Source organism: Lacerta agilis, chromosome 2, assembly GCF_009819535.1.
Source record: "Lacerta agilis isolate rLacAgi1 chromosome 2, rLacAgi1.pri, whole genome shotgun sequence".
In the NCBI taxonomy this organism is placed as follows: domain Eukaryota; kingdom Metazoa; phylum Chordata; class Lepidosauria; order Squamata; family Lacertidae; genus Lacerta; species Lacerta agilis.
The window spans coordinates 102,229,513-102,256,722 of NC_046313.1; the positions used below are offsets into that span (position 1 = coordinate 102,229,513).

General features: G+C 46.1%; 1 protein-coding gene across 2 annotated transcripts; it reads right to left on the reverse strand.

Annotated features, from left to right (window-relative positions):
* Positions 1 to 3,975: 3,975 nt before the first annotated feature.
* LOC117042001 (poly [ADP-ribose] polymerase tankyrase-1-like) lies at positions 3,976 to 18,528 on the reverse strand. 2 transcript variants are annotated; one of them, XM_033141437.1, is made up of 5 exons: positions 18,073 to 18,109; positions 16,344 to 16,568; positions 14,943 to 15,136; positions 13,652 to 13,780; positions 3,976 to 4,243 (listed from the first exon to the last, which is right to left on the reverse strand). In XM_033141437.1, the coding sequence occupies exons 1-5, from the start codon at positions 18,074 to 18,076 to the stop codon at positions 4,022 to 4,024; spliced, it is 774 nt and encodes a 257-aa protein (XP_032997328.1). In that variant the 5' UTR covers positions 18,077 to 18,109; the 3' UTR covers positions 3,976 to 4,021. The 2 variants fall into 2 exon arrangements, with proteins under 2 accessions (XP_032997328.1, XP_032997329.1); XM_033141438.1 differs by lacking the exon at positions 18,073 to 18,109 and adding an exon at positions 18,429 to 18,528 and having other exon boundaries at positions 3,977 to 4,243.
* Positions 18,529 to 27,210: the final 8,682 nt, after the last annotated feature.

A 27,210-nucleotide genomic window follows, 5' to 3' on the forward strand; every position in this document is an offset into this window, starting at 1 on the left:
AGCATAAACACTGACAACTGGGAAACACTGGCCTGCGAGGGCTCCAATTGGAGAACAGCCTTTACCAAAGGTGTCATGGGCTTTGAAGACTCTCGAACTCAGGACGAAAGGGAATAGCGTGCTAAGAGGAAGGTGCGCTTGGCAAACCCTCACCGTGATCAACTCCCGCCTGGAAACCTATGTCCCCACAGTGGAAGGACGTGTGGATCCAGAATTGTCCTCCTCACTGTTAAGACTGTGTTTATGGAAGACAATCTTACTTGACTACGAGTGATTGCCAAAGAAGAAGGAGTAGATGAACGAAGTCAACATAAAAGCAGCAAGGTAGCAAAATTTTAAATTTTGTGCACACATTAATAACCCAGGGAAAAGCAAATACAACCCCCCCCCAACAACGGTTGTGGTAAGCCTTTGATATAAAAGTATTTTAAACTGCATTTTCCGTAAGGAACTACAATGTGCGTTACGTAATCACCTTCAGCAGCAGATGAGGCCAAGAGAAGATCAAATTAAGGTACAGTATTATCATGGAGACAGACAGTTAGGTCATGTATCCACAGCAGTGACAAGAAGAGAAATGACCTCTGGGAGGAGCGCAGAGAGAAGAAACACCATGGCGTACCTGTAACAACAGGAAAACTGGACGCCTTCATCTGCCCCAGCTGAAACAAAACATGTCTCTCCCGCTTCGGTCTCTACAGCCACAACAGGCGCTGCAACTTCCAATAGCTTGACATCACCCCCAAAGGCGCATTCCTCCATTGTCTCCCGAGACAGACAGGTGACAACATACAAGCAAAAGGAACAGGTGAAGAGAAAGAGGAGGTCCAAGCAACTGAGATACAAACTGATTTCTCCAGATACAAGGCCATTTCAGTGTTGGCAGGGTCAAGAAAGAAAAAAGAGAGAGGTCGTCCCAGTGATGAATTAGCTTTATTAATTTCAACATCATTTAGAACAAGAATATTGCAGCTTGGGAAACCGGATATTTATGCAGTAGTTCGGACAGTTAAGGTATCAAATTATAGCTTCTCTTGTAATCAAGGCGCAACTTCATCACCCTTTGCCGACTGGGACATATTGCCGAACGTGGAGAATTTTTTGGGGAGTAATTGGGGCAAGAAGTTCCTAGGAACCCTAGTGCTTTACAGAGGATTTTAATGCCAGGATTGGTGGGAAAAGAAGTGAACATTAAATGGAGTGATCAGGAATCCCAGGGACTCCAAAATCAAATCCTGAGAGGTTCTGGTTGGTTTATTAGTCAAAGCTAATCTTCGTAAATTGAATGGTCGTGCAAGAGGGACTGAGAAGGGAGAATTCACTTTTCTTACAAAGGAGCAAATGTAATGGATTATATAGCTGCTTCTCCAGTCTGGTGGTGTAAGTGAAAGAGTTTCTCAAGTTCTTCCAGAACTGGGACGTGACCACCAACCCTTCTTCCGAAAACTGCACACTGCAGAGGATGAACTGAAGGAAGCCCATCAAAGTACACCTTCTCATCATAGCTGTCAACTTTTCCTTTTTCTTGCGAGGAATCCCATTCAGAATAAGGGAATTTCCCTTAAAAAAAGGGAAAAGTTGACAGCTATGCTTCTCATCTTAGGGGCAATAGAGAATTGGTGTCTAAATTCAAGTACAGATCCGAGGACATTACAGGTACCATATGGTATGCCTTCCTCTTGGTTACGAGCCAAAGCTAATCCACCCATGTTAGATTTTAGTAAATAATAGGATGACAGTAGCTTACTGGATTAAGTTATCCTATGGAAATGGCTGGGAAATTTCCAAGCTAACACTTCTTACTATCTTGGACCAGAAGATCTCTGGGTGATTTCTTACAAGAATTTCTTAACTCCTCGCTGATTAACAGTGGGGGGAAAGGGAGGGGGAAAAGGAGTAGCTTTGCTTTATTTGTGTGTTGTTGTTGGTTTTTGTATGGAAGGACTATGAGCCCAGTGCAGTTCTGTGGTACTTAAAACAAATTCCTGGGCTCTGGTTTGTGGATCTGGCTTGTTTTGTTTTTCAAAGTAGGTCCTGCACGCTTGAATCCTGCTTTCCCCTTGATTTAAAATGCACTTGGGAGTCAGCTAGAGATAACAGGGGCAAGTAGCAGGAGAAGCTAAGGCATCACCTTCAAGCTCTGCTTACAACAGGGGTAACGAACCTCCACCCCCCTGAACAACCAGCCAAGGGTTCAAGTAGCCATTTCCCCACAACCATGTCCACCTGTCCATCAGCTGATGTCAGTGTGCCAGTGTGGTGTAGTGGTTAAGAGCAGTAGACTTGTAATCTGGTGAACCGGGTTCGATTCCCCGCTCCTCCACATGCAGCTGCTGGGTGACCTTGGGCTAGTCACACTTCTCTGAAGTCTCTCAGCCCCACTCACCTCACAGAGTGTTTGTTGTGGGGGAGGAAGGGAAAGGAGAATGTTAGCCGCTTGGAGACTCCTTCGGGTAGTGAAAAGCGGGATATCAAATCCAAACTCTTCTTCTTCTTCTTCTTCACTGGATGACACCACCTGATAGGCAGGGGAGCAGGGTCGAGTCCTGCCGGGTGCCGCTTCACTAGAGCGCAGGACTGGACCCTCTGCTCATCGGCTGGCGAGCAGAGAGTTCAATCCTGCTTGGTGCCGCTTTGAATCGGACTACTCCATCACCACCGCGGGTAGGTCAACATTTGACAGGTGGGTGGGACCAACCCCCTATCAGTCATCATGATGTCAGATGGTTGACAGGCAGCCGATCTCGTCCACCTGTCAACGTCGGGATGTGGAGAGATAAAAGATCTGGCCTACTTACTGTGCCAAAAGCCCCCCCCCCAGCCCCCAGTTTACAAGCTTCCCAGTAATATCAGGTTTTGTCAGGAACGGAGAATCCAGGATGGCAATTCGGCCATCCAAATGCCAAGATACCCAGGTGACAAGCAGAAGAGACGAAGGGATACCAATAAGGAAGGAGGCTACAAGAAAGAAGATTCCACCTAAACATTAGGAAGAACTTCCTGACAGTGAGAGCTGTTCAGCAGTGGAATTTGCTGCCAAGGAGTGTGGTGGAGTCTCCTTCTTTGGAGGTCTTTAAGCGGAGGCTTGACAGCCATCTGTCAGGAATGCTTTGATGGTGTTTCCTGCTTGGCAGGGGGTTGGACTGGATGGCCCTTGTGGTCTCTTCCAACTCTAAGATTCTATGATTCGCAAGACCATAAGAAGACACACGCACACCCACACCCCAGATCAAACCCATCTAGGCTAACAACTGCATTCAGAAAGTGACCAACTTGTTGCCCCGGAGAAGTTTGCAAGTAGGGCATGAGCACAACACACGTCCTCCCCCTATTTGGAGGAATCGTGCCTCTGATCCCATGTGAACCTTACCCTCCACGAAGTTATCTAAACCCCTGTAGTGGTTAAGAGCAGTAGACTTGTAATCTGGTGAACCGGGTTCGCATCTCCGCTCCTCCACCTGCAGCTGCTGGGTGACCTTGGGCTAGTCACACTTCTCTTAAGTCTCTCAGCCCCACTCACCTCACAGAGTGTTTGTTGTGGGGGAGGAAGGGAAAGGAGAATGTTAGCTGCTTGGAGACTCCTTCGGGTAGTGATAAAGTGGGATATGAAATCCAAACTCTTCTTCTCCTCTCATAGCCACCCAGTTTGGTGATCTTCTGGCAGCAAATCCCACCGCTGTCACAATGCACCGTGCGAAGGAGTCTCCTAGCACTGAGATTCCTTGTACAACCAGGTCCTTGTGGGAGAAAAAAAAAAAGTCTTTGTCCTATCTGCGCTACGCATCGCTTTATGTGCTTTTCTGGCACGTTCCCTTCGCTCGCCTTTCCCTCCTGAAGTAAAAAAGTTGCAATCTCAGCCCCTCGTCTCCTTCTCGGGGAGCCCGGCTCCCAATGACGACGCCGGCACCCCAATCGAAATTAAAAGGCGACAATACGGCGGGCAAGGAAAAGGCGCTGCCAGGCCCTCCCGCGGTGAAGAAGCAGCGGCAGCCGGGAGGAGCCGATTCTGCGCCTCGCGAGGCTACAACCTGTCGAGCAGAGCCAGGTCTTCAAACATAAGGTACTGCTTCAGCAGCGGAGGGAGGTTCAAGTCCCTGATGGCTTGGAGTCTCCTGTGGCCCAGGGCAGTCCGGATGGACAGACGGCTGAGGTGCTTGAGGGAAAGGGGCTGCTGGCGGCAGGAATCCATCCAGGACATCAACGCCGGCTGTGAGACGAGGCGCTTGGGAGGGGCTCCCGTTTTCTGCAGGCGGAAAAGAGAAAAAACAACAACAACAGCATTTCGTCCCCAAAGTCCTACTTGGAGTAGGCGCACTGAAATTAGTGTACAGTGGTACTTTGGCTCTCAAACGCCTTGGTACTCAAAACAACTTGGAACCCAAACGCTGCAAACCCGGAAGTGTGTGTTCTGGTTTGCAAACTTTTCTTCGGAAGCCGAACTTGCTCCGTTTTGAGTGCCACACTTCCATTTGGAGTGTTACGCTGAGGTCTGTCTGTTTTTGCTATTAGTTTTGCGTTTTTGTTTCTGTGGCTCTTTCCCTTTAGTTTTTGTGACTGTGTGGAAGAACCCAGTTCAGCTATTGATTGATTGATTGATTGTGCGACTGCAGTGCATTGTTTATTGCTTTCATTTTATGGATCAATGGCCTCGTTAGATAGTAAAATTCATGTTAAAGGTGGCGTTTTAGGGGTTGTTTTTAAAAGTCTGGAACGGATTAATCCATTCTGCTTTACTTTCTACGGGAAAGGGTGTCTTGGTTTTGGAACGGACTTCTAGAATGGATTAAGTTTGAGAACCAAGGTACCACTGTACACGAGTCAGCCCCGTTCCTTAACACCAAAGGGTCTACTCTGAGTAGGGCTGGCACCCGAGGCAATTCTTCGGTTTGGGCGGCGAGAGATCAGGTGGAAGAATGGCAGTGTAGCAGTGAAGCTAACCTGGGAAACAGAGGATCTTTGCCACTTGGTATTAAGTATTATTATTACTTCTTCTTTCTTCTTCTTCTTCGCCATCATCTATACTACTTATTAATATTTATCGTTGCTGGGAAAAGTACTGAAGAGGACTTTATTGTGACTCTGTAATCTCTAGGTAGGGTTGGGAGAGTACACTGACAACAACTCTATAGAGCTGCTGCCAGCCAGAGAGGGCAATATTGAGTTAGATGAGCCAGCCTGCAGCCCACAGGCCACATGCAGCCTGAAAGGCCATTTTTCGGCAGCCCTCAGCAACATTAAAGCCTTAAAAACATATGTTTCTGCCATGCACTGTTAACGAAATGCATACATCTCTTTGTGTATTAAATTTGTTTAATAATTATATATATTTAATCTATTAATTGTGCATTTAATTCTATACATTTATATTAATTGTATATATCTAATAATACCACTGGATGGCCGACTGTCGTGGATGCTTTCGCAGAGATTCCTGCATCGCAGGGGGCTGGGCTAGATGACCCTTGGGTTCCCTTCCAACTCTAAGATTCTATAAAATTGGAAAACAAACGAGGTCCCAACCAAAGAAGAATAGCAACTTAATCTGATGGAATACGCACAGCTTGAGGACTTAACATACAGAATAAGAGAACAAGAAGAATGCACGTTTAAAGAAGACTGGAAAATGTTTACTGAATATATGGGTGAAAATTGTGTACACTTAAAAACCCTGGTAGCATAAAGATAAATTCAAAAGTGTAAATAAATTTTGATGGATGTAATAACAATGGATTGCTGAATGGTTTAGTTCATGTAAAAGATGCAGTGATGTATGGTATGCAAAATGAACCGTGGAAGGAGAAGAAGGGAAGTCACTGATTGAAGGTTGTTGAAATGAACGTTTTGAAATGTAATTTAGAAAATGTAATTAAAAACATATGAAACTCTAGGATTCTATGATTCTACAATATGTTGCGACCACTTTAATTTGCGATACAGAAACTGAACTTGGAATGTGTCATAGGACTCTTGCGGCCCACTTGGTATGAAAAGTTGGGCGGCCCTGGCAGGCAACTCCCTATGTATGGTAAGACCAATTTTGGGGACTGCCTGGTCTTTGTGGGATGTGATATGTAAGTAGCAGTCAAGTACAACATTCCTTGTTTTCCTAGAGTGGACATGCGGGGGAATGTTTGGTCCAGCCAGTCAAAAGCTTCCTGTTTCCTCCTGGCTGGGACATACTTCCTTTGCATGTGACTAGAGGTGGGCGTGACCTTTCCTGTCCAGGTAACGAAAAGGACAAGGCACGCAGCACTCCCTCTCTCTTTGACTTCCTCCGCCGTTGGAGCAGCTTTTAGCTAGAGATGCTCTGTTGGCTTCCAGCCAACAGAGGACACTGGGATTATCCCTATATGGGATAGTTCCACATGTATATACTTTGCAACTAAGTCTGCCTTCAGGGATCCAACTGTGAACAGAATGTGAGTAAAGTACTTTTATATACTTTACACAAGATTGTGGCGTGTTCATTCTTTTAAGAGGGATATAAGGGAACTTACCAGGAACCCAATAGTCCAGTTTGTACTTTCTGTATTTCCCAAGCAGAGAGCGCTTCATAGCAAGGCACTCCTGGTCAAACCAGGTCTCAGATTCATTTGAATACTATGGCCGACACTTTTCTTTTTGAGGGGTCAAGATAGTTTGTAAAAGTAGAATCAGGTCCTGGAACAGATTTATTCTGGTACTGGGGCATGGGGAATTTAAAAGGCTATCTCTCTTTTAAAGAAATGTATCTGAGCATAACCTCCCTGAGACTTCCTTATCCTGACCGGCTGTCCATCTTATACGGGAGAATCTCAGCTCCGCATCAGTGGGCCTGGAAGATTCAAGTTTATCAAGGCATCACTCCTACGCTTTCTCTTCTGTTCTTTTTCTTCTTTCGCATATTTTGATATCTTAATATTTTCATTACTAATTTTTCCCTGTTACAAGATTTCTTTATACCCCGTAAGCGCTTACACCTCTTTATAATCTTTTATATATTCCAAAAATTTACCCCACTCCGTTTGAAACCTTCGATCCTTTTGTTCTCTTATTTTCCCAGTTAGTTTCGCCAATTCTGAAAATTCCAATACCTTTCTTCTCCAATCATTTACCGTTGGTACCTCTTTGACTTTCCATTTTTGCGCCAATAATATTCTTGCTGCCGTGGTGGCATATAAGAAAAAGTTTTGATCTTTCCTTTCAATCTCTTCCCCTACCAATCCAATCAAAAACGCTTCCTGTTTTTTTGGGAATGTATACCTGAAAATTTTCTTTAATTCATTATAAATTGCTTCCCAAAAAGGCTTAACTTTTTCACATGTCCACCACATGTGGTGGAACTCACCATCCTTTCTCTCACACTTCCAGCATTTCTTATCATACTTTCTATACATCTTTGCCAATCTTACTGGTGTGAGGTACCATCGATACATCATTTTCATGATGTTTTCTTTTAGGAGTATACATGCTGTAAATTTCATATGTTTCTTCCAGAGGTTTTCCCACATTTCTAATTGTATATTGTGACCGACGTCTACTGCCCATTTTATCATTACCTCTTTAACTTCTTCGTCTTTGGTATGCCACTCCAATAAATAATCGTACATTTTTGATAACAATTTCTCTTTACCTTCTAAAATTTCTATTTGGAATTTTGATTTTTTACTGTCGAAATTACCCTTTCTTTTATCTTCGTTGAATAAATTATAAATCTGATGGTATTGAATCCATCCTGTCAATTTCCCTGCTACCTGATCATATGCTTTAATTTTCCAACCTTTGTCTGACTCAATTAACAATTCCTCATATGTTATCCAATTTTCTTCTTCTGTATTAATTTTCTTTATTGTTAGTATCTCTGTGGGTGAGAGCCATCTAGGTGTTCTTCTCTCCACCAAATCCTTGTATCTTAACCACACCTCGTATAAAGGTTTTCTAAATACGTGTGTTAGGAATTCCCTATGCACCTTCACTTTTTCTTGCCAAAGGTAGGAGTGCCAGCCGTACCTATTATTGAAACCTTCCAAATCTAGCAACTCCTTATCCTTCAGCACCATCCACTCTTTAAGCCAGAGCATACATGATGCTTCATAATAAATTTTTAGATCTGGCAGTCCAAAGCCTCCCCTCTCTTTTTTATCTATTAATAACTTATGTTTGATTCTTGGGCGTTTGCCTTGCCAGATGTATTTTGACAGATTCTTCTGCCATTCTTTAAACTGGCTTATTCCCTTGATTACTGGTAACATTTGGAAAAGAAACAAGATCTTTGGTAGTACACTCATTTTTACACTTGCGATCCTCCCCCACAAAGACAAATTTAATTTGCTCCAAATTTCTAAATCTCTTTTGATTTGTTTCCAAATAGGTTCATAATTATCATTAAACAAATTTATATTTTTGGGTGACAGCCAAATTCCTAGATATTTTACCTTTTTTACCACCACAATACCGTATTTATTTTCTAATTCTTCCATTTCTTTTTTATCTAAGTTTTTAACCAGCATTTTCGTTTTTTCCTTATTTATCTTTAACCCTGCTAACTTTCCGAATTCTTCTATTACTATCAGCATCTTTTCTATACCTTGCATTGGTTCTTCTAATGTCATTACAATGTCGTCCGCGAAGGCCTTCAATTTGAACTCTCTCTTCCCCATCTTAATTCCTTTAATGTCCTTTGTGGCTCTTAATTTATCCGCTAAAACTTCCAATACAGCGATAAACAACAATGGTGATATCGGGCAACCTTGTCTTGTGCCCTTTGTGATTTCAAATTTGTCTGTTAACATACTATTGATCACTAATTTGGCTGATTGTTCTTTATAAACTGCCTTAATCCCATTTAAAAAATGTTCCCCCACCTCCATCTTTTTTAGGATCTTCATCATGAATGACCACGACACATTGTCGAAAGCCTTTTCGGCATCGATGAAAATTAAAGCCGCTTTCTTATCTATTTTCAGGTCTAAATATTCAATTAAATCTACAATTGTTCTAATATTGTTCTTCATCTGGCGTCCTGGGAGAAACCCAGCCTGATCCCTATGGATTATTTTGTTTAAAGCCTTTTTCAATCTTCTTGCCAAAATATCCGTAAATAACTTATAATCCAAGTTCAATAATGAGATCGGCCGGTAATTTTTTACATTTAGTAAATCCGTACCCTCTTTTGGAATTAAGGTAATAAAGGCCTCTTTCCATGAATCCGGAGCTTTCCCATTTATCAAAATTCTGTTCATCACCTCTAACATTCTCGGTACTAACTGCGGTGCCAATTCCTTATAATATTTTGCTGATAAGCCATCGGGGCCTGGTGCCTTCCCTCCTTTCAACCTTTGTATTGCATTCTTAAGTTCTTCCTCTGATATTGGAATATTCAATTGTTCTTGATCTTCTTTTAGTATTCCTTTTGGTTTGTTCTTATCCAAGTATATATCCATTTCTTCTTCTTTCTCTTGATCTTTCTGATACAAATTCTTATAGAATTCCTGAAAAATATTTTTAATATCCTTTGGGTTTTCTATTAATACTTCATTTCTTCTAATTTTATTTATTATACTCTGTTCCTTTCTCTTCTTCAGCTGCCACGCAAGAAGCTTCCCCGATTTATTAGCATACTCAAAATTCTTTTGTTTTAACCATTTTAGCTTCCATTCTATTTCCTGATTGGTTAATATTTCAAATTGGTTTTTTAGCCCCTTAATGCTCTGCTTTAAATCTTGGTTTTTTGGGTTTAAGATCAATTGCCTTTCTTTTTCTTCTAACGCTTTTAAAATTTCTTCTTTCTTCTTCTCTCTTTCTTTCCTTTTTCCAATATCTTGCGATATCAAAAACCCTCTTAACACCGCTTTACTGGCGTCCCAGACCACGTTTATATCTGTTTCTTTATTTAAATTCAGTTCAAAATAATCACTTAAAACCTTTTTTGCCTTTTCTGTTATTTTCTCATCATTAAATAAGCTTTCGTTCATTCTCCACCTGGTTTTGACACCTTCTCCTTTTAGTTCCATATATACGGCATTGTGGTCCGATAAGGTCCTTGGCTGAATCTCTACTTTATTTACTTTTAATAATATTCCTTTTGAAACCCAAATGTGATCTATTCTTCCTGAACTTTTATTAGGTTCCGAAAAGTATGTGTATTGTTTTATTTCCGGATGTTTTGCCCTCCATGCATCTATTAAACTCAAATTTTCTGTCAATGTAAAAAAAGCCTTTGGCAATTTACCTTCGGAGCCCCAACTTCTTGATGTTCTATCTATTGTGGGATTCACCACCCCATTCATGTCACCCATTAATATTTGTTTTTCGTCAGCAAACTCAAGCAAGATTTCCTCCAGCTTTTTATAGAACTTGGCTTTTTTATTATTCGGGGCATATATTCCTACCAATTGTATTTTCTCTCCTTGCCATAATATTTGTACGATTACTATTCTCCCCTCTTCATCTTTATAAATCAATTTGGGTTCCAACTTCTGTTTTACATAAAGAACCACCCCACGTTTTTTCTTTTTATCCGCCGACACAAAATCCAGGCCCAATCTTTTATTTATTAATATTCTTTTGTGTTTTTTGGCAATGTGGGTTTCTTGCAAACATACGACGTCTAATTTTTGTTTATTTAAAACATGTTCAACTTTATTCCTTTTACATTTATTATTCAAACCATTTATGTTCCAAGATTGAAGTTTTAAAATCATAACTCCGGTTTCTTTGTTGAGTCTTTCTACAACTTAGTGTTTTCTCTGTCTTCCTTTTCCCGTTCCTCTTCCTCTTCTCCTTCTTCACTTTCCTGTTCACTTCTTTCTCCTTCTCCCTCTTCTTCTTCCTCTTCCTCCTCTTCCACTCCTCCTACTGCTCCCTCCTCCGTCTTTCCTTCTACTAATTCTTTCACATTCTTTTCCTTCTTATCTCCTTCCAATCCCAACTCCTTCGGGTATCTTCTGATGAACTTCTTTAATTCTTGCACATTTGTGATCTTGTATCTCTTGTTTTTGAAATAAAAAGTTAGTCCTTCGGGAAATTCCCATCGAAAACTTATTCCTTTTCTCCTCAAAATTCCTGTCAGTGTCTGGTATGGCTCTCTCTTTTTTAAAAATCTTGCTGGGATTTCTTTATGTATGATAATTTCCCTACCTCCAATTATCAATTTCTGTGAATGGCCTAATTTCAAAATTTCGTTCCGAATATCCATTGAATTAAACATTACCAGGCAATCGCCTGGCAATTTTTTGGCTCTCGCTTTCGCTGATTTTACTCCTATTCTAAAAGCATTTAGAATGGAATACTCCACAATTTCTTGTTTTGTATCTAGCCACCTAGCCAGTTCAGACACCAATTTCTGTCTTATGTTCTCATTTGCTTCCACTGGTATCCCGCGGAATTTGAGGTTCAACTGTTTTTGCCTTAGTTCCAACATGGCTAAATTGTCCAACATCTCTTCTTGGATCCTATTCAAATCCCCTATTTCCTCTTTCACTTTTTCTGTATCTTTCTTTGATTGTCTCACTTCCTTCTGGACTTTCTTTACTGAACTTTCTAAAGTCTTAGACTTAGTAGATAGATCTTTCAACTGTTCTGTCAACTCTCCCACCACCTTTTCAAATTTCTCATCCATTGATTCTTTCAGATCTACAATTTTCTTCTCTATATTCTGTTCACTCTGCCTTATTTCTTTTTTTATTTCTGCTAATAAACCTTCCCATTCCTTTCCCTCCTCCTGTTTTGAGGGCCTTCTATCTCCTGGCGTTGCACTCCCTTTATTCCCCTTCATTTTAACCCTAAATCTAATTTCTGCTATTATTTTTCCAACCACCAGAGGGCGCGTTGCTCAGTCTACCCTTTACAATTATGATTTCTATACAATTTTCCCTGTATTCTATTTTTCGCCTTTAGGTGGCGTTGGAGAGTGTCTATCTTTTGCTTAGTCCCTTCTCTTACTTTCGATTTCTTTGTTCACCAGAGTCCCAAAGTTACTTTCGATTTCTTTGTTACAAGCTCCTCTCCGTTTCTGTTACTTTCTAACTCAGGAAAACAGTAAATCACCTAGGTGTTGTTCAGTCCGTATCAGTCCGTGTCCGTAGAAAAGACCACAAAGTCCGGAGATCCACGAAGTCTGCTGCAGCGACGAAGGTCCCACCTAGAAAGCAAGCCCCTCTTCCCTCCCCCACACCCAGTACTCAAAAACCCAGTCCGACGTTTGCATCAATCTCCATTTTCTCCCGCAGCGCTTCCAGTCAACCCCTACTAGCTTCCTCTTTCTCCGCTCAATCGATGATTGTAATCCAAGAGGTCGATACCTCTAAAGTTTTGTCCATATAATCAGCGCCTTTATTTCCTTTCGCCACCCGCCGGCTTAGTCTTCTCCCGCTGGGGGGGGGCAGGGGGACAAGACTCCCTCTCAGTCCCTTCGGCCACCCACAATCTGCAGCTGTATAAAGCCTTTTAAACGTCTCTCATCAGCAAAGTAACCTTTTCCTGTATCGCCACGCAAAACCCCTTTCCAATTTCTTTCTTTGGTTTGCCAGCACGATACTCAGCCGAACTAGGAGTCTTTCTTCCCTTTTCTCTTCCCCCCCGCCGGATCTTCTTGGTTTTTAGAACAGCTTAGTTCTTATCCTGTGTTATTATTTTTATGTTCCACTGATCTGCCCCTTCCACCATCAACAACCCCCGGGCGACCAGTCAAAGAAAAGTTAACTCACTTACAGGAACGCTGTGCCCAGGTCGTCTTGCACAGTCATGCCCAGCGCCATTTTCACCAGAGCAGAGACGGACTCCCTTTTTGCGTCTCTTACTCCCGTCCGAATTTCTGTCGTTACCAATTCCTAATTTCTGGACAACTTGGTCTTTCTCGTTGTCCTAGCCTCTATTTGTTTTCTCCCTTCTGTTTTGGAAGCGGGCTGCTTTTATCCGGATCTTGAGGCTTTGCGCTACTGGGGGGGTGCGATGTCCCCGTCTTGCGTCCGCTTCTCACCCTTTCTCCCGGATTTTGCATTCAAATCTCGGGCTTTGGGGTGCAGCAAATGACGCCGCCGGGTGTACTGAGCTTCAAGGTAACCCCCCTTGAAGTGCCCGGGTCCCGCTTAGCCTTCGCGTGGCCCCTTTTCCCCCAGGTACGCTCGGAACACCCAGAGGGGCTATTCCGCGATCCGACGATGGCCGCAGCTCCACCGGAAGTCAGAGTGGGGCCTCTCTCACGTCAAGAAGGTAGAGTGGTAAATAATCGCTGGGAACCCAATAGTGAGAAACTTACACGAGCCTGCAACCAGCTACCCGCTCTGCGTTTAAAAGGGGAATGTGAAACTCTGCTAAGTAAAGGAAATTGCTAGCGCAAGTTAGGAAGGATATTAATAAACAATATATCCTCTCCTGCCTCCCTGGACATTCCCACAGTCTTTAGCATGGGTAGACAAACTAAGGCCCGGGGGCTGGATCCAGTCCAATCGCCTTCTAAATCCGGCCCACAGACAGTCCAGGAATCAGTGTGTTTTTACATGAGTAGAATGTGTGCTTTTATTTAAAATGCATCTCTGGGTTATTTGTGGGGCATAGGAATTCGTCCCCCCCGCAAAAAATATAGTCCAGCCCCCCACAAGGTCTGAGGGACAGTGGACCAGCCCCCTGCTGAAAACGTTTGCTGACCCATTGGTCTTTAGTAATGGTCTACCTTGTTTCTGTAGCAAATGCAGGCCCCAGCCTGCACCAGCAACCGGATGCACTCTGTCTGTCCACTGCATGCAGCCAGGTACATGGGGGTCACTCCCCAGTTGTCCTTCAGATTCACATCTGCGCCGTGCTGAGGAGAAACAAGAAGTCATTAGCACCACAGGCCTCACCCCACCCCACCCCACCCGCCCTCATGTCCTGGCTTGCTGAAGCCATATGGTGTGAGCAAAGTCTAGAAGTCCATCTTGGGCATCTTTAGGGCCAAATCGGATGCAACAGGTACCTGATTCCCCCTCCACCCACCACAGGCCAAACAGAACAGCTTCTGTGTAAATAATTTCCTGCAGTGATTGAATCTGCCCTCCCTTCCTCCTGCCGCCCTCAGAAATGGCAGCTAAGAATGGAGAAATCTGCCTTGAAATGCCTCGTGGAGCAAAAGATACCAAGGGAGCAAAAAAAAAAAGGCTTTTTAATATATGCAACAACGGCAGTCCAGATACTCTTAGCCCGGAGATGGAAGGAAGAGAAGATCCCTACAAGAGAGGAATGGATAACAAAACTGATGGACTGTGTCGAAATGGCAAAAATGACTGGGAAAATCAGAAACCAGGATGATAAAAATTTCAATAAAGACTGGGGGGAATTTGTAGCTTATCTGAGAGAACACTGTAAACAGTTAAAAATATTAGGACTGCAATTAACACTTGCAATGTGAAAAAGAACTTCAGTTAATATTGAGTATATTGGATAGACAGGAGACGGGCGGAAAGTGACTATCTGCGGAATCCACGGAGCGGAAGAAGGAAATAAGAGAATTTTTTATTTTATGATGGTATTTTATGTTCGAATGTAAAATTAAAATGTAGAATGAGTAAATTTATTTTTTAAAAAAATAATAATGATGAAATGCCTTGTGCAGAGAAACCTCTGAATAAGTAAGTGAAGTCAAACCACAATCAATACACAAATAATTATTAATTATTATTATTATTCCTGTCAACAGACCACCATGCCACTCTGGATCCAAGCAGCAGGGATGCGGATTAGGAGCAGAGAAATCTGCCTTACACCATTGGCCCACCTACCTCAGTGTCACCAACACTGACTGGCAGCAGCAGCTCTCCAGACAAGGAGGTTCTCCCGTCCCGCCTTAAGAGATGCCAGGATAGAACCCGGGGCCTTCTGCATGCAAGGCCAGTACTTAACCCCTTCCCTAAGGCTTCCATGGAAGGACGTGAATACCACTTGCTGCAGGATGGGTTGACAAGGAGCGGCACCTTTGAAGACGTTACCTGGATGAGCAGCAGGGTGCAGTCGGGGAAGAGGCCGACGGCTGCGTGGAGAGGGGTCCCCCCGTGTTTGCAGCAGGTGTTGACGTTGGCGCCGTGCTGCAGGAGCAGCTCCACCGAATGCCTCTGCCCCTTGTAGGCAGCCCAGTAGAGGGCCGTCTTGCCGTAATAATCTTTCCTGTCCACCAGCTCCCTGCCTGAAACCAAAGGGGCGATGAGCACCTTCCAAAAAAACAGTGCAGCATGGAAACAAACCGAGAAAGTAAGAAAAGTCGGCCGGATCAGGCCCATCTAGTCCAGCATCCTGTTCTCACAGGTGCCCCCCCCCCAAGCAGGACCCAAGCATAAGAGCCCTCTCCCCACCTGTGTTTTCCAGCAAATGGTACCCGGAAGCATTGCTGCGGAGGTGGAGTCTAGCCATTGCGGCCAGTTGCCCTCGATAGCCCTCTCCTCCGTGACTAAAGCCCTCCAAGTCGGTGGCCATCGCTGCCTCCTGGGGCTGCGAGTTCCACAGTTTAACTGTGGAAGGGCATTCTTTTATTCATCCCAAATCTTCCAACATTCAGCTTCACGTTTCCCCAGTGTTAGGAGAGAGGGAGGAGAACAACATCAGGGGTCCCCAAACTAAGGCCCGTGGGCCGGATGCGGCCCAATCACCTTCTAAATCCAGCGCACGGACAGTACGGGAATTAAGAGTGTTTTTACATGAGTAGAATGTGTCCTTTTATTTAAAATGCATCTCTGGGTTATTTGCGGGGCCTGCCTGGTGTTTTTACATGAGTAGAAAAATGCATCTCTGGGTTATTTGTGGGGCATAGGAATTTGTTCATATTTTTTTTCAAAATATAGTCCGGCCCCCCCACAAGGTCTGAGGGACAGTGGACCGGCCCCCTGCTGAAAAAGTCTGCTGAGCCCTGCCATACATAATGGCCTGGATTAGGAGTTGACTACAACAACCCCCTTGCCTCCGGTCCCTCTTTTTTTTGGTGCGGTACAGCATTTGGATTGCCTGTGCACAATATTTTTTATTTTATTTTATGGAGTTTTAAGTGCGGGGAAGAAGAAGAAGAAGAAGAAGAAGAAGAGTTTGGATTTGATATTCTGCTTTTCACTACCCGAAGGAGTCTCAAAGCGGCTAACATTCTCCTTTCCCTTCCTCCCCCACAACAAACACTCTGTGAGGTGAGTGGGGCTGAGAGACTTCAGAGAAGTGTGACTAGCCCAAGGTCACCCAGCAGCTGCATGTGGAGGAGGGGGGAAGCGAACCCGGTTCCCCAGATTACGAGACTACCGCTCTTAACCACTACACCATACTGGCTCCCCAGGCCCCTCTCCTTCCCAAAGTCTGGTTTGCTCCATTTTTAGCCCTGCATGCAACCTGGGAACATTATACAGGACACACACTTGAGGTCAGAAGGAGTTGTTTCAGCTTCTCCACGTTGCCACGACTGGCTTCGTAGTGCAGCTCCGTCCACCTGTAGTTGTAGCTGGGCGCCGCCTGGTAGCGCTTGGCAGCGGGGCGCGACGACTCTGGCGGTGCCCCATTGCCGTAGGGCGCTCGGGAGAGGGAGCTGATGTAGAAGCCCATCTCCGTCCGTCCTCCCTCTGTCCACATGCAAAAGGCTTCCCCTGTATGGTAAGGTAAAGGTGAAAGACCCCCTGGACGGTTAAGTCCAGTCAAAGGTGACTCTGGGGTTGCGGCGCTCATCTCGCTTTCAGGCCGAGGGAGCCGGCGTTTGTCCACAGACAGCTTTCCGGGTCATGTGGCCCGCAGGACTAAACCGCTTCTGGCGCAACGGGACACCGTGACGAGTGCCAGAGCACAAAGAAACGCTGTGTTATCTTCCCACTGGAGCGGTACCTATTTATCTACTTGCACTGGTGTGCTTTCGGACTGCTAGGTTGGCAGGAGCTGGGACAGAGCGACGGGAGCTCACCCCGTCGAGGGGATTCGAACCGCCAACCTTCCAATCGGCAAGCCCAAGAGGCTGAGCGGTTTAAACCACAACGCCACCCATGTCCCCTGTATGGTGCATTGAGCTTTAGGTTGGTGTTAAGAGAACAGGGGAGAGGTTGAGCACCCTTACGTGTCGCATGAGAACCACTGGCCAGATTCTCTCTACCACAGTGGTTTCCCAGGACTACTTTGAAACTGCTGAGGGTCTTGTCGGACCACTTTATGATTTTTCTGCCCGTTGTAGCAATTGGCAAAAGCGCTCCTAGCCATGCACAGAGTTCCTCCCTGCTATGTTCCCCCCTCTCTCTTTCCCCACTTCAGCCATACCACAGCTTCTCAGGGACAGAGGTGGGCAGACACGGTCATCCACAGGAGCCAACTCCAAGGGGCCGAGGTCCCTTCATAGAATCATAGAGTTTGAAGGGACCCCCAAGGGTCATCTAGTCCAACCCCCTGCAATGCAGGAATCTCAGCTAAAGCACCCCTGACAAAAAGCCATCCTTCCCACCCCAATAAAATCTGCCTCCCCCAAGTTGATGGGCATTGCCGTTCAAATAACGTGGGTGTGCCCCATCATATGATCGATTATGCAGGGTGGGGCTTACCCCCCCATATTTTATTCAAGTTGGCACCCCTGTGGTCATCTGTCAATCCCACTACCACTAGGAACACGGCCCTGCCCCATAACCAGGAGTGCCAGCTTGGCCCCACGACTGCGGGTGCCATGCAGTGTGCATGGCCCTGGCACCAAAATTTGTGGGTGCCTGGCCCCTTCATGGGAAATTTTGTGGGTGCTTGGCAAGGCCGGATTTAGGTTTGATGAGGCCCTAAGCTACTGAAGGTAATGGGGCCCTTTATATGTCCAGCTGTCCTTTGTCAACAACAAATTGTTGCTGTTTTTTTGTGTTGAATATGTGCTATATGGTAATTTATGGAACTAATAAGTATCTAAAGCCATTTGCACATAACAAAATATGTATTTTATCAAAGTAATTGTTGAACTGAAACACAATTAAGAATATTAATAGTGAATTTTTTTGGGGGGACCCCAAGAGTTCAGGGGTGCTGGAGCTTAATACCCGCCGCGCTCAGCCCTGGGTGTCGAGCGCACTTCTGAACATGTGCAGAGTGCAGCGGCCCTAACCGACCCATTAGTACTACCACCAGACCACGCACCCATCGGAGCTCAGGGGAAGGACTTTCGAAATGGATTATTCATCCCAAACTTTCGCAGGGAGCACAGGGGGGAAACTGATCTGGGCCGGCAAGAGACGTCTGTGTCCCCGATGCAGAACGAGAGGCTCCCGCTGAACCGACGCCTGGCTCGCTGGACAGATTCGCAGCTGAAACATTCCCTCCCCGCATCCGGCGCGGCGCGGCGAGCGGATCCGGATTAAAACCCGCTTCGCCACCCTCACCCCCCCCCCCCGTCCCTTGAACTCCAAGATGGGTCGTGGTAAGGGGTGGCCGGCATCTCCCCGCCGCAGCGGCCCCCTCCTTCTCCGTTTCGGCCGCCTCCCCGGTGCGCTTACCCGCCTGCGCTACGCCCGGCGCCGGCTCGGAGAGACGCGGCCGGGCATCTCGGAGCGAGAGGCGGGAGTTGTTGTGGGTCCCGCCGGCGGTGCCGCTCCGCCTCCGGGAGGCCGCTTCCCAGGGCTTTCCTCAAGGCCCCGGCCCCGGGGGAAAAGGCGGCCGAGCCTCCGCGCCGGCGGGCGGCGAACTCTCCCCGTCTCGCCCTGAGGGAGGATGAGGAGGCGCCGCCTGCAATGGCCGCCGCGCGGCGAGAAGGGGGGCGTCGCTGTCTCCGCAGTGCAAAGCCGCAGCGAGAGCCGAGCGGGGCCTCGAGGAGAAGCCTTTAATAAAACACGCAGGAAACCCCGGGGTGTGTCCGGCTTCAATCCACACCCCTTCATTTTAAATTCGTTTTTAATGCCGTGTAATCAAGGGCGTAGTCAAGGGGGGGTGGGCAGCTGCCGCCCCCTCAAAAATCATTGAAAAGCATTAAAAATACTCAATTACCACCACTCGGTAGATAAGGTCAAAAAAAAAAGAATGGGAATGCTTCCAAAATTATCTGAATAAATACGGTTCCAATAAAAACACTTGGCTGTGTTTGGATGAATTTCACAGAAAAGGGGGGGGAATTCTTCCTATTGTTTGGATAAACAACAAAACAGAGATTTGACAAGAATTGTAATAAGTTGAGTCGAAACTGCGAAGAGATAGAGGGAAGTCAACAAACTCATGAGGGACTCAAACCAGTTGGAAGGACTTTGTGTACAGAATACTGTATTCAGATATTGGTTTGAACTTAATAATGTTTGTCTTAGAAAATGTTTGTCTTGGTTTGAACTTGACAAATAATGTTTGTCTTAGAAAAATATTTTTTCCTAGTTTTTGTCGTTTTGTTGTGTTACCCCCCTTCTTTTTCTTTTCTTTTTTAAATAAAAACAAAACAAAACAAATTCCTTCCAGTAGCACCTTAGAGACCAACTAAGTTTGTTCTTGGTATGAGCTTTTGTGTGCATGCACACTTCTTCAGATACACTGAAACAGAAGTCAACAGACCCTTATAGTATGCTACTGGAAGGAATTTTTTGTTTTATTTTGTTTTGGAGTATAAAAAATGTTATTCTGTTTATCTTAGATCTTTAAATACTTCTCCCATGTATATTGTAACACCTATTTTTACCTTAGAATATGTAGCTGAGGATCAAATTATTCTTTTTATTTGTTCTTTGTAAATTCTGAAAATGTAATAAAGTTTATTAAAAAAATAAATTAACTGAGTGTGATAAAAGCCTTCCCCATGTCCTTTTTTTGAGGGGGGGGGGATTTGACCCGTGATCTCTCCCCAAAAGCCGAGCTCCACAACTTGGGGTGGGGGTCTCCCACAAAAAGCTATGCCCATGGTGTTCAGGTTGTGTTTCAATTTTCTGGACCCTGCCCTGGGACCTAAAGGACCACTTGCACTTCCCTTTGTCCCATGATTTCTCGTCAGGGGTCAGAGAGGTTTGTTTGGGTTTTTTGGTCCCCCTGCTTTCCTCGGGAAAATCCGTGGTTTACTGCTGAATCGGAACAAACGTCAATTTGCTGAAAACCCTATTGATCTTGGTTCCAATTCAGCAGTAAACAGTGGTTTACCCCAGGGAAAGCGTAAAAGAAAAAAACCCTGTGAAACACCTGACTAGAAACCACATGGGACAAACCAAAGTGTGGATGGTGGTAATAATAATAATAATAATAATAATAATAATAATAATAATAATAATAATAATAGATGCAATAATAGTAATAATAGATGGTCACATCAGAGGTAACATAGGAAGCTGCCTTGATATTGAGTCAGACCATTGGTTCATGGTTTTAAAAGAGGATTAGTCAAATTTGTAGAGGAGGCTATAATTTATTTCTTATCCCATTGTTTCTTCAAGGAGCTCAATGTGGTTTTACAGAGTTCTCCTCATTTAATCCCCCACAACACCCCTGTGAGGTAGGTTAGGTTGAGAGGCTGCGACAGACCCAAGGTCACCCAGTGAGCCTCATGGCCGAGTGGGGATTTGAACCCTGGTCTCTCCCAGCCCCTTGGCCAACACACGGACCACGTGACCGCATGTGAGAACATCATAAAAGCCCTGCTGGATTAGCCTCTTCTCACATAGGCCTGCCAGGTGCATAGGAGGACCTCAACAACACCACCTTCCCCACTTGTGATTCCCAGCAGCTGAAGTTCATCTTCTTTCACCAGTGTAGGTAGAAATTGCATGGCTAGTAGTCCTTGATAGCCTTATCCTCAATACATGTGTCTGGTGACTTCTGTTTCAGTGTATCTGAAGAAGTGTGCATGCACACAAAAGCTCATACCAAGAACAAACTCAGTTGGTCTCTAAGGTGCTACTGGAAGGATTTTTTATTTTGTTTTGACTATGGCAGACCAACACGGCTACCTAACTGTAGCCTCTCTTAAAAGCCATCCAAGTTGGCCATGCTGACACTGTCGGGAGATGGTCATCCTCTCTATACCAATTGCTGGGAATCGCAGGTGGGAAGAGTGGTTGTTGTGAGTTCGGGTCCTGCTTGCTGGCATCTGGTTAGCTGCTATGAGAACAGGAGGCTAAGCAGGGCTCTTCTGTTCTTAATAGTACCGGTTAAGTGAAAGCAATATTTTTTCCAGGCCCACAACTTGGCTGAAGCTCTCTCTCTCTCTCTCTCTCTCTCTCTCTCTCTCTCTCTCTCTCTCTCTCTCTCTCTCACACACACACACACACATCCCTAGCTTTGATCCTCTGCTTTCTAACAGCAGTGTGGCACAGAAATTAAGCTTGTGAGGTTTTCCACAGTAGAATATACAGGCTAGGAAAAATGCAGTTTCTCAATTTATGTATCCTTCTGTTAAAAGCACAGGAGCAGAGCAGATTTTTTTTTTAAGGCAATCAGACCTCCCACATCATTAAGGAACTGGACGCTCGAGCCTTCTTCTGTGTTGTATATTAAAGTTTATTGAATTACCGTGTAAGAATTTTGCTCTGTAATAAAGTCATCTGGGATCTAAACTGATTATTTACAGACAAAACTTCTCATTTGATGATAAAACTCCTACTTTGCTCAGAACAGTATCTACAATAACATTATTATACTATGGAACAACAACAAAAACGGGCTGGCTGGTTTGTCCATCAAGCTTTCCAGACTGGAGAATTTATTATTATTATTATTATTAATCAGTTGAGAGGGCGAGAGAGTGCATTTACGGAGCTGGGCCAGAAGGGGGATAAAAAGGAAAGTGAGATGCTGAGCACCAGGGATGCAAGAAACTAGGAAAGAAACACAGGCAGAGTCCAACCCACCCACCTCTGGCAGCTCTTTCCCCAAAATAAGAAGCTACCTTACAGTGAGAAAGGCCATTGCGCCATCTAGCTCAGTATTGTCTACAGTGCAGGCAATAGACTCTACACTGACTGGCAGTGGCTGTCCAGGATTTCAGGCAAGCATTTTCCCAGGCCCACCTGGAGATGCCGGGGATCAAACCCCTCTGCATGCAAAGCAGGTGCTCCGTCACTGAGCTGTGGAAGGGGCCAAGAGCAGTTTCTTCCTACAGAATTTATTCCCCCATGGTAGAAGTTCCTACCGCCATTTACGCTGCAATGGAAATCTGTTGGGGGATTGAGCTGCCAAGACATATAACCTGAGGAACTGTCCTCACTCTTTCTGCTTTTCTAAGAAGCTTGGTCACCTACCAAGTGCTTGTAAGACTGGGCTGGTGTCAAAAACACACCACAACAGAGACAGTTAAAAAAAGGAAGAAGTTGGCATTCTGTTTTCCTTCTGCTTGTTGCAAGAGCACACGTGACTCTTGTGCGTGGGACAGGAAGGGTGGGCTACAGGATATGAGACATGTCAAAGAGCTGAGAGGCAGAGGAGCTCCACCTCTCTTAAAACGTAAAGAGACCCCTGATCGTTAGGTCCAGTCGCGGACGACTCTGGGGTTGCGGCGCTCATCTCGCTTTACTGGCCGAGGGAGCCGGCATACAGCTTCCGGGTCATGTGGCCAGCATGACAAAGCCGCTTCTGGCGAACCAGAGCAGTGCACGGAAACGCCGTTTACCTTCCCGCCAGAGCGGTACCTATTTATCTACTTGCACTTTGACGTGCTTTCGAAATGCTAGGTTAGTGCTAAAGATACAACATGGCCCTCCGGGCAAGCCGAGTTGTGCAGGGGCCACTTTCTACAATGGACAGCTGCCGCTTTTCAGTCTCTGAATGGCCATTGCCACTAGAGGAGGACTGCAGGGTGGCAGAGTTGAAAGCAGAGGTAGCCCTGGCGTTTGAGTAAGCACCAGTGGGTACTGGGACCCCCCCCCCCCCGAGAGGGCTCACCACTTCAAACAATGCTCCCCTCTCACTTTGCACAGAGCACCCCCCCCCCAGGACCGGAGATGTCCCGAGGTACGCAAGAGGGTGCGGGAAAAGCATCTCTTAATACTAGAACCTGGAAAGAGAGCGTTGCAGTACTAGAACCTGGACAATCCAGGACAAAATGAGGGGCTTCTTCACGCTTGGGATACAGTTCATGAGGAATGCTTGCGTATTCATGTCCGTAGGCACTCAGAGAACAGACTAGATGGGCTTTTGGCTTGACCCATTGGGGGGGGGGTTCTTCTTATGCTTTTAAGAAGATATCCCCACAAGGCAGTCTCAACCCCTGCACCCCAGAACTGACTCTGCTGCCTTCCTCTCTCAAGGACCGCAAGCTCCTGGGCATGATTAGAACCATAGGGTTGGAAAGGGTCCTTCACTCCAACCCTCTGCAATGCAGGAATCTCAGTTGGGTGGTCGTTCCCCCCCCCCCCAAATCCAATCTGAAACCATACCGGACCCTGCTTAGCTTTGCAGTTTTATTGGGGCAGCACCAGGAGGGATTGCAATATGGAGCTTCTGGATTCAGAGGCGTGTCAGTACCAACTGCTAGGGAGCAGCAACGGGAAATGGATATTGCCCTTTGCGTCTCGCTTGTGGCCTTCCAGAGACACCTGGTTGGGCACTTTGGGGCTGGGGGGAAGAGAAGGATACTGGACCTTTGGCTCTTTCTTACATTCTTATCCTTGGCAGCGGGGCTAAAGAGGTAAGTTGCTGTAGGTTGACGAGAGTTGACTGGAAGGTAATCGCAATTTTGCCTTGTAATACGACGACAAAAGGCCACCCCATTCTGGAAAAGGAAATGGGTGCCCAATAACTGTCTGTGCACGATATACACTTTCCGTGGTACAAATCTTTACGGGACAAATTCGGAGCTCAAGACTAAGGCTCCAAGTTACGAGTTTTGTCTCACAGCCTGGTTTTAACTATGGAACAGGGGAATAATAAAAGGAGGAAGAGGCCTGCTGAGCTCCCTACCCGAAGTAAAACCAGCTACCTGAAATTTGGGAGGGGGGGAGGTTGCTCCAGGTCAAAGGGCATGGCTTCCAAGCAGGGTTGTGCTCTCACCTAAGGTATTAATGACTAGACTGAGATAACAGGTGGGAATATGTATGGCTGGACGGCCATGTTGACTGGATCTGGAGGGCATCAAGACTGGAGAAGGCCGATGCGGCCTTTCCCCAAAATGTGTGGCACATGTAATCTCAGTAATCCTTACAACAGCTACGCAAGGCATACCAGTGTAATTATCAGCGTTCCCCATATTGTAAACAGGAGGCGGAGGGTTGGAGTTCAAGTGGCTGGCTTAAGGCACCTGGGGAGTGTTAGGGCTAGGCTGAGATTTGAACCAGCGGTGCCGGAGCTGGCAACAGGTGCTCTTCCTAAAATCTGTGCTACCAAGGTGGCACCAGCCTTTGAATCTCTTAAGGCATGATGCAAGGAGATCCGTGAACAGGCTCGCCCGCATTTTAAAAAGACAGGGAGGAGAAAAATGCGATTCGAATTCAGACCTTGGTGCTAAGAGATGGGAAGGAGGGAGCCCTTTTGTGCTTGCGCCATTTCCTCAATTCATATCCCCCTCCCCGAGGCTGGTGTTCGATTTGTCCTGCAGCTTAACCCTGTATGGTACCTGGAAGTCTACCTGCCACGGGGCAAGTAGCAGCTTTGGCGGGAGGGGGGGCAGGGTTTAAAATCAGGAAAATGGCACAGTTGAGAAAGGTAAACAAGCGCTGCGACTCTAAGCTGAATCCTCCTCCCACTCTGCGCCTGCTTTTAAATCACAACAAGGGTTGAAGATATATGGTATTCATGGATGTCCCACAACATGCCTCATATGGCTCTTGTTGACCTATTTTGATGCTGGCATAGGCATTCTTTTAAAATTACACAGAACTCTCCGTAAAAGCTCACTGGAGCGTTCTAGGAAGCCGGACTAAAAAAAGCTGGGCATCTATCTGCAACAGAGCCTAATCCAAGGAAAACATGCCACCTCTTCTGTTTTGTTGCCTGACTGTGCAGCTGTTGAAGGAGCAGGAGCCCTGCCAAAATAAAGAGATGGAAAACCTTACCCCACGGCTTGCAAAGGAAGCGGGCCAGAGCCTACGATGCAAAGCGGCAGATTGGAACGGTTTACTGTGGCTGGATCTCGCCTGAAACTGTGGCATTAGCGCTGTTTTACGTGGGCTGCAAACATACAAGGAGAAGCAGAACTAAAACTGCAGAGGCAGTAAGGTGCAAGGGAAAAAAAAGAAACCATCACAATCCAGGGTTTCTTCTCCCCCCCCCCCCTGTGAGGAATGACATGGAATGATTCAACAGCGCTTCAAGTGACAGTTCCTTCTCAGCTAACCTAAGTAAGGTAGAGCTGTCAACTGACTGGAAAATAACTCCCCACCTGGGCTTGCACCTGTGTCTGTTAAAACCAGCAGGGGATAAATATTGCTTCCTGCTGATGCCTGTAGGTTGGGGATGGGAACCTGCGACCTTCCAGATGTTGCTGGAGCTCAAGGGCGCTTCCAGACGGCTGCTATTTTGGGATGGGATGAGCAGTGCAGTGGCAAGTTCAGAAGTGTAGGGCCCCTTCACCATAGGCACTGCCACTCCCGCTTCTAAGAAGGCTGCATAACCTTATAATTATACAATACTACTAATAATCAGGGATGCATTGCAACGATAAGTGCAGATCTCCATGTGTTTCCTTTGAGCTAGATCTACTTTTTACTGTGCTCGTACGCAGGCAAATCATTTGGAGTGCTCCAATATCTGGAGCGACCTTAAGTTGTATTTGTACGTTACAGAACAAGCACGCAATTCTCCCGAAACCGAAGCAGCTTGTGTTTTCAGTGCTCCTAAAAGGCTTAGCTTTGGAGCATACAGAACAACTCATCTGAGCTCTTCCCCTGTGCCTTCTGTAGAATGACCCTGGGAGTGGCTGGCTCACTTCCTTTCCCTCTGATTTGCTCCAATCAGCACAAAGGGTGAGAATACTTCTTCCAAGTAGCTAAAAGGACTTCCCCTTCCTGTGGCTTCAAGGACCCTGGAGACAGAGGCGCTGCTGCAGAAATCGTAACAAGACTTCGTCTCCACACCATCCAAGACCACTAACACCTCTGGGTGAGATTCAACCACATATGGACAAATTCATGCTGGATAAATAAATATGATTTGGAGCTCTTGCTGGAGAACCTCATTCCCACCCCTAAATCTTATTTTTTTGTAATAGGGCAAGTGACAGGAAAATGCGTGTGGTATAATATTGCGAAATAAAATAAAAACCCAAATGCTAAATAAACAGCTGAGGTGGTCTAGCTTCCCTACAATTTTTGTGCAAACAAATCCCAAGTAAATAAACAGAACGTCTGGAAGTGACCCAACTCCCATCAGCCCGAGCCAGCATGGCCAATGGTCAGGGACGATGACGGGAGTGGTCGTCTAGCAACTTTTGGAGGGGCGAAGGGATAGCCATTTCTGTTGCAGATCAAGCATCTCTCAAAGACACAGAATGAGAAGCCGGTGAAATATTGGCAACCGAACTGCAGGCAGAGAAAACAGCAAAAGCCGCCACAATGGGCCTTGGAGGAAGCCAGAGGCATGGCCAATTGGTTCTGCAAAAATTCTGGCAGACCCTGGAAAGACCCCCCCCCCCCCGTGGGGAAGGGGGGCGGTGTTGGACAGAGCGAAGCCACAGCGTGAGAGACAGGAACACGAGGAAAGAGGGTGTTTGCTTGAGGAGAAGTGCTAACTCAAAAGAGGAGCGGGAGAGGGGAGGAAAGGCTTCCCCTCTCCACAGTGCGATCCAGAGGTCCGTTTCCCCCCCAAACAGCAGCAAACAGGAGGGGACGAGGCAGTCGGAGGGGAGCAAGGTCTCCTTTGTGCTTTCTGGGGAGCAGGGCGGGCTCTGTGCTTGGAGCAGCAGCTGCAGAGAGGCATGCTGGGTTGGGGCGGCAAGGACCTCCCAACCAGGTGTGGGTGAGCAAGGCTGGCACAGGCTCCTCTGTGCTGTTCCAGGAATCTCGGCAGGGTCCCAGCTAGTGGCAGGGCTCCTCTGCCCTCCATCCTCAAGCCTCTTCCCTTTCGCTTGGTCCCAGTCTGCTTTGATGTGCCAGGGAAGGGATGCTTCCCCGCTTCTCTGATTGCTTAGGCAGTGGGATGCTGTCTCTTCTCAGGGCGAAAGGGAGCCTGGAGGAAGCTTGCCCAAATCCAGAGGCTGCTGCCCGAGCCTTGGCTTCAGGCGACGAGGCAAAAAATCGCCGCCTGCGTGGCTACACTAGTCTCTAACCCTCTTGGCACATTCGTAACTCCCGGCCTCCTGGCTCAAGCTGAACGGGAGGAGCCCACAGCTTCTGAGGAGGGAGACACTCCCCTAAAGTCCATTATCATCATCATCATTATTGTTGC

Excerpts from the sequence above, each read along its gene's own strand:
- LOC117042001 (XM_033141437.1), bottom strand. Across the intron at positions 13,781-14,942 it reads GCACCCTGCTGCTCATCCAG|CACGGCGCAGATGTGAATCT; the intron begins GTAACGTCTTCA and ends GTTTCTCCTCAG. Across the intron at positions 4,244-13,651 it reads GCATTTGCTACAGAAACAAG|AAAACGGGAGCCCCTCCCAA; the intron begins GTAGACCATTAC and ends TTCCGCCTGCAG.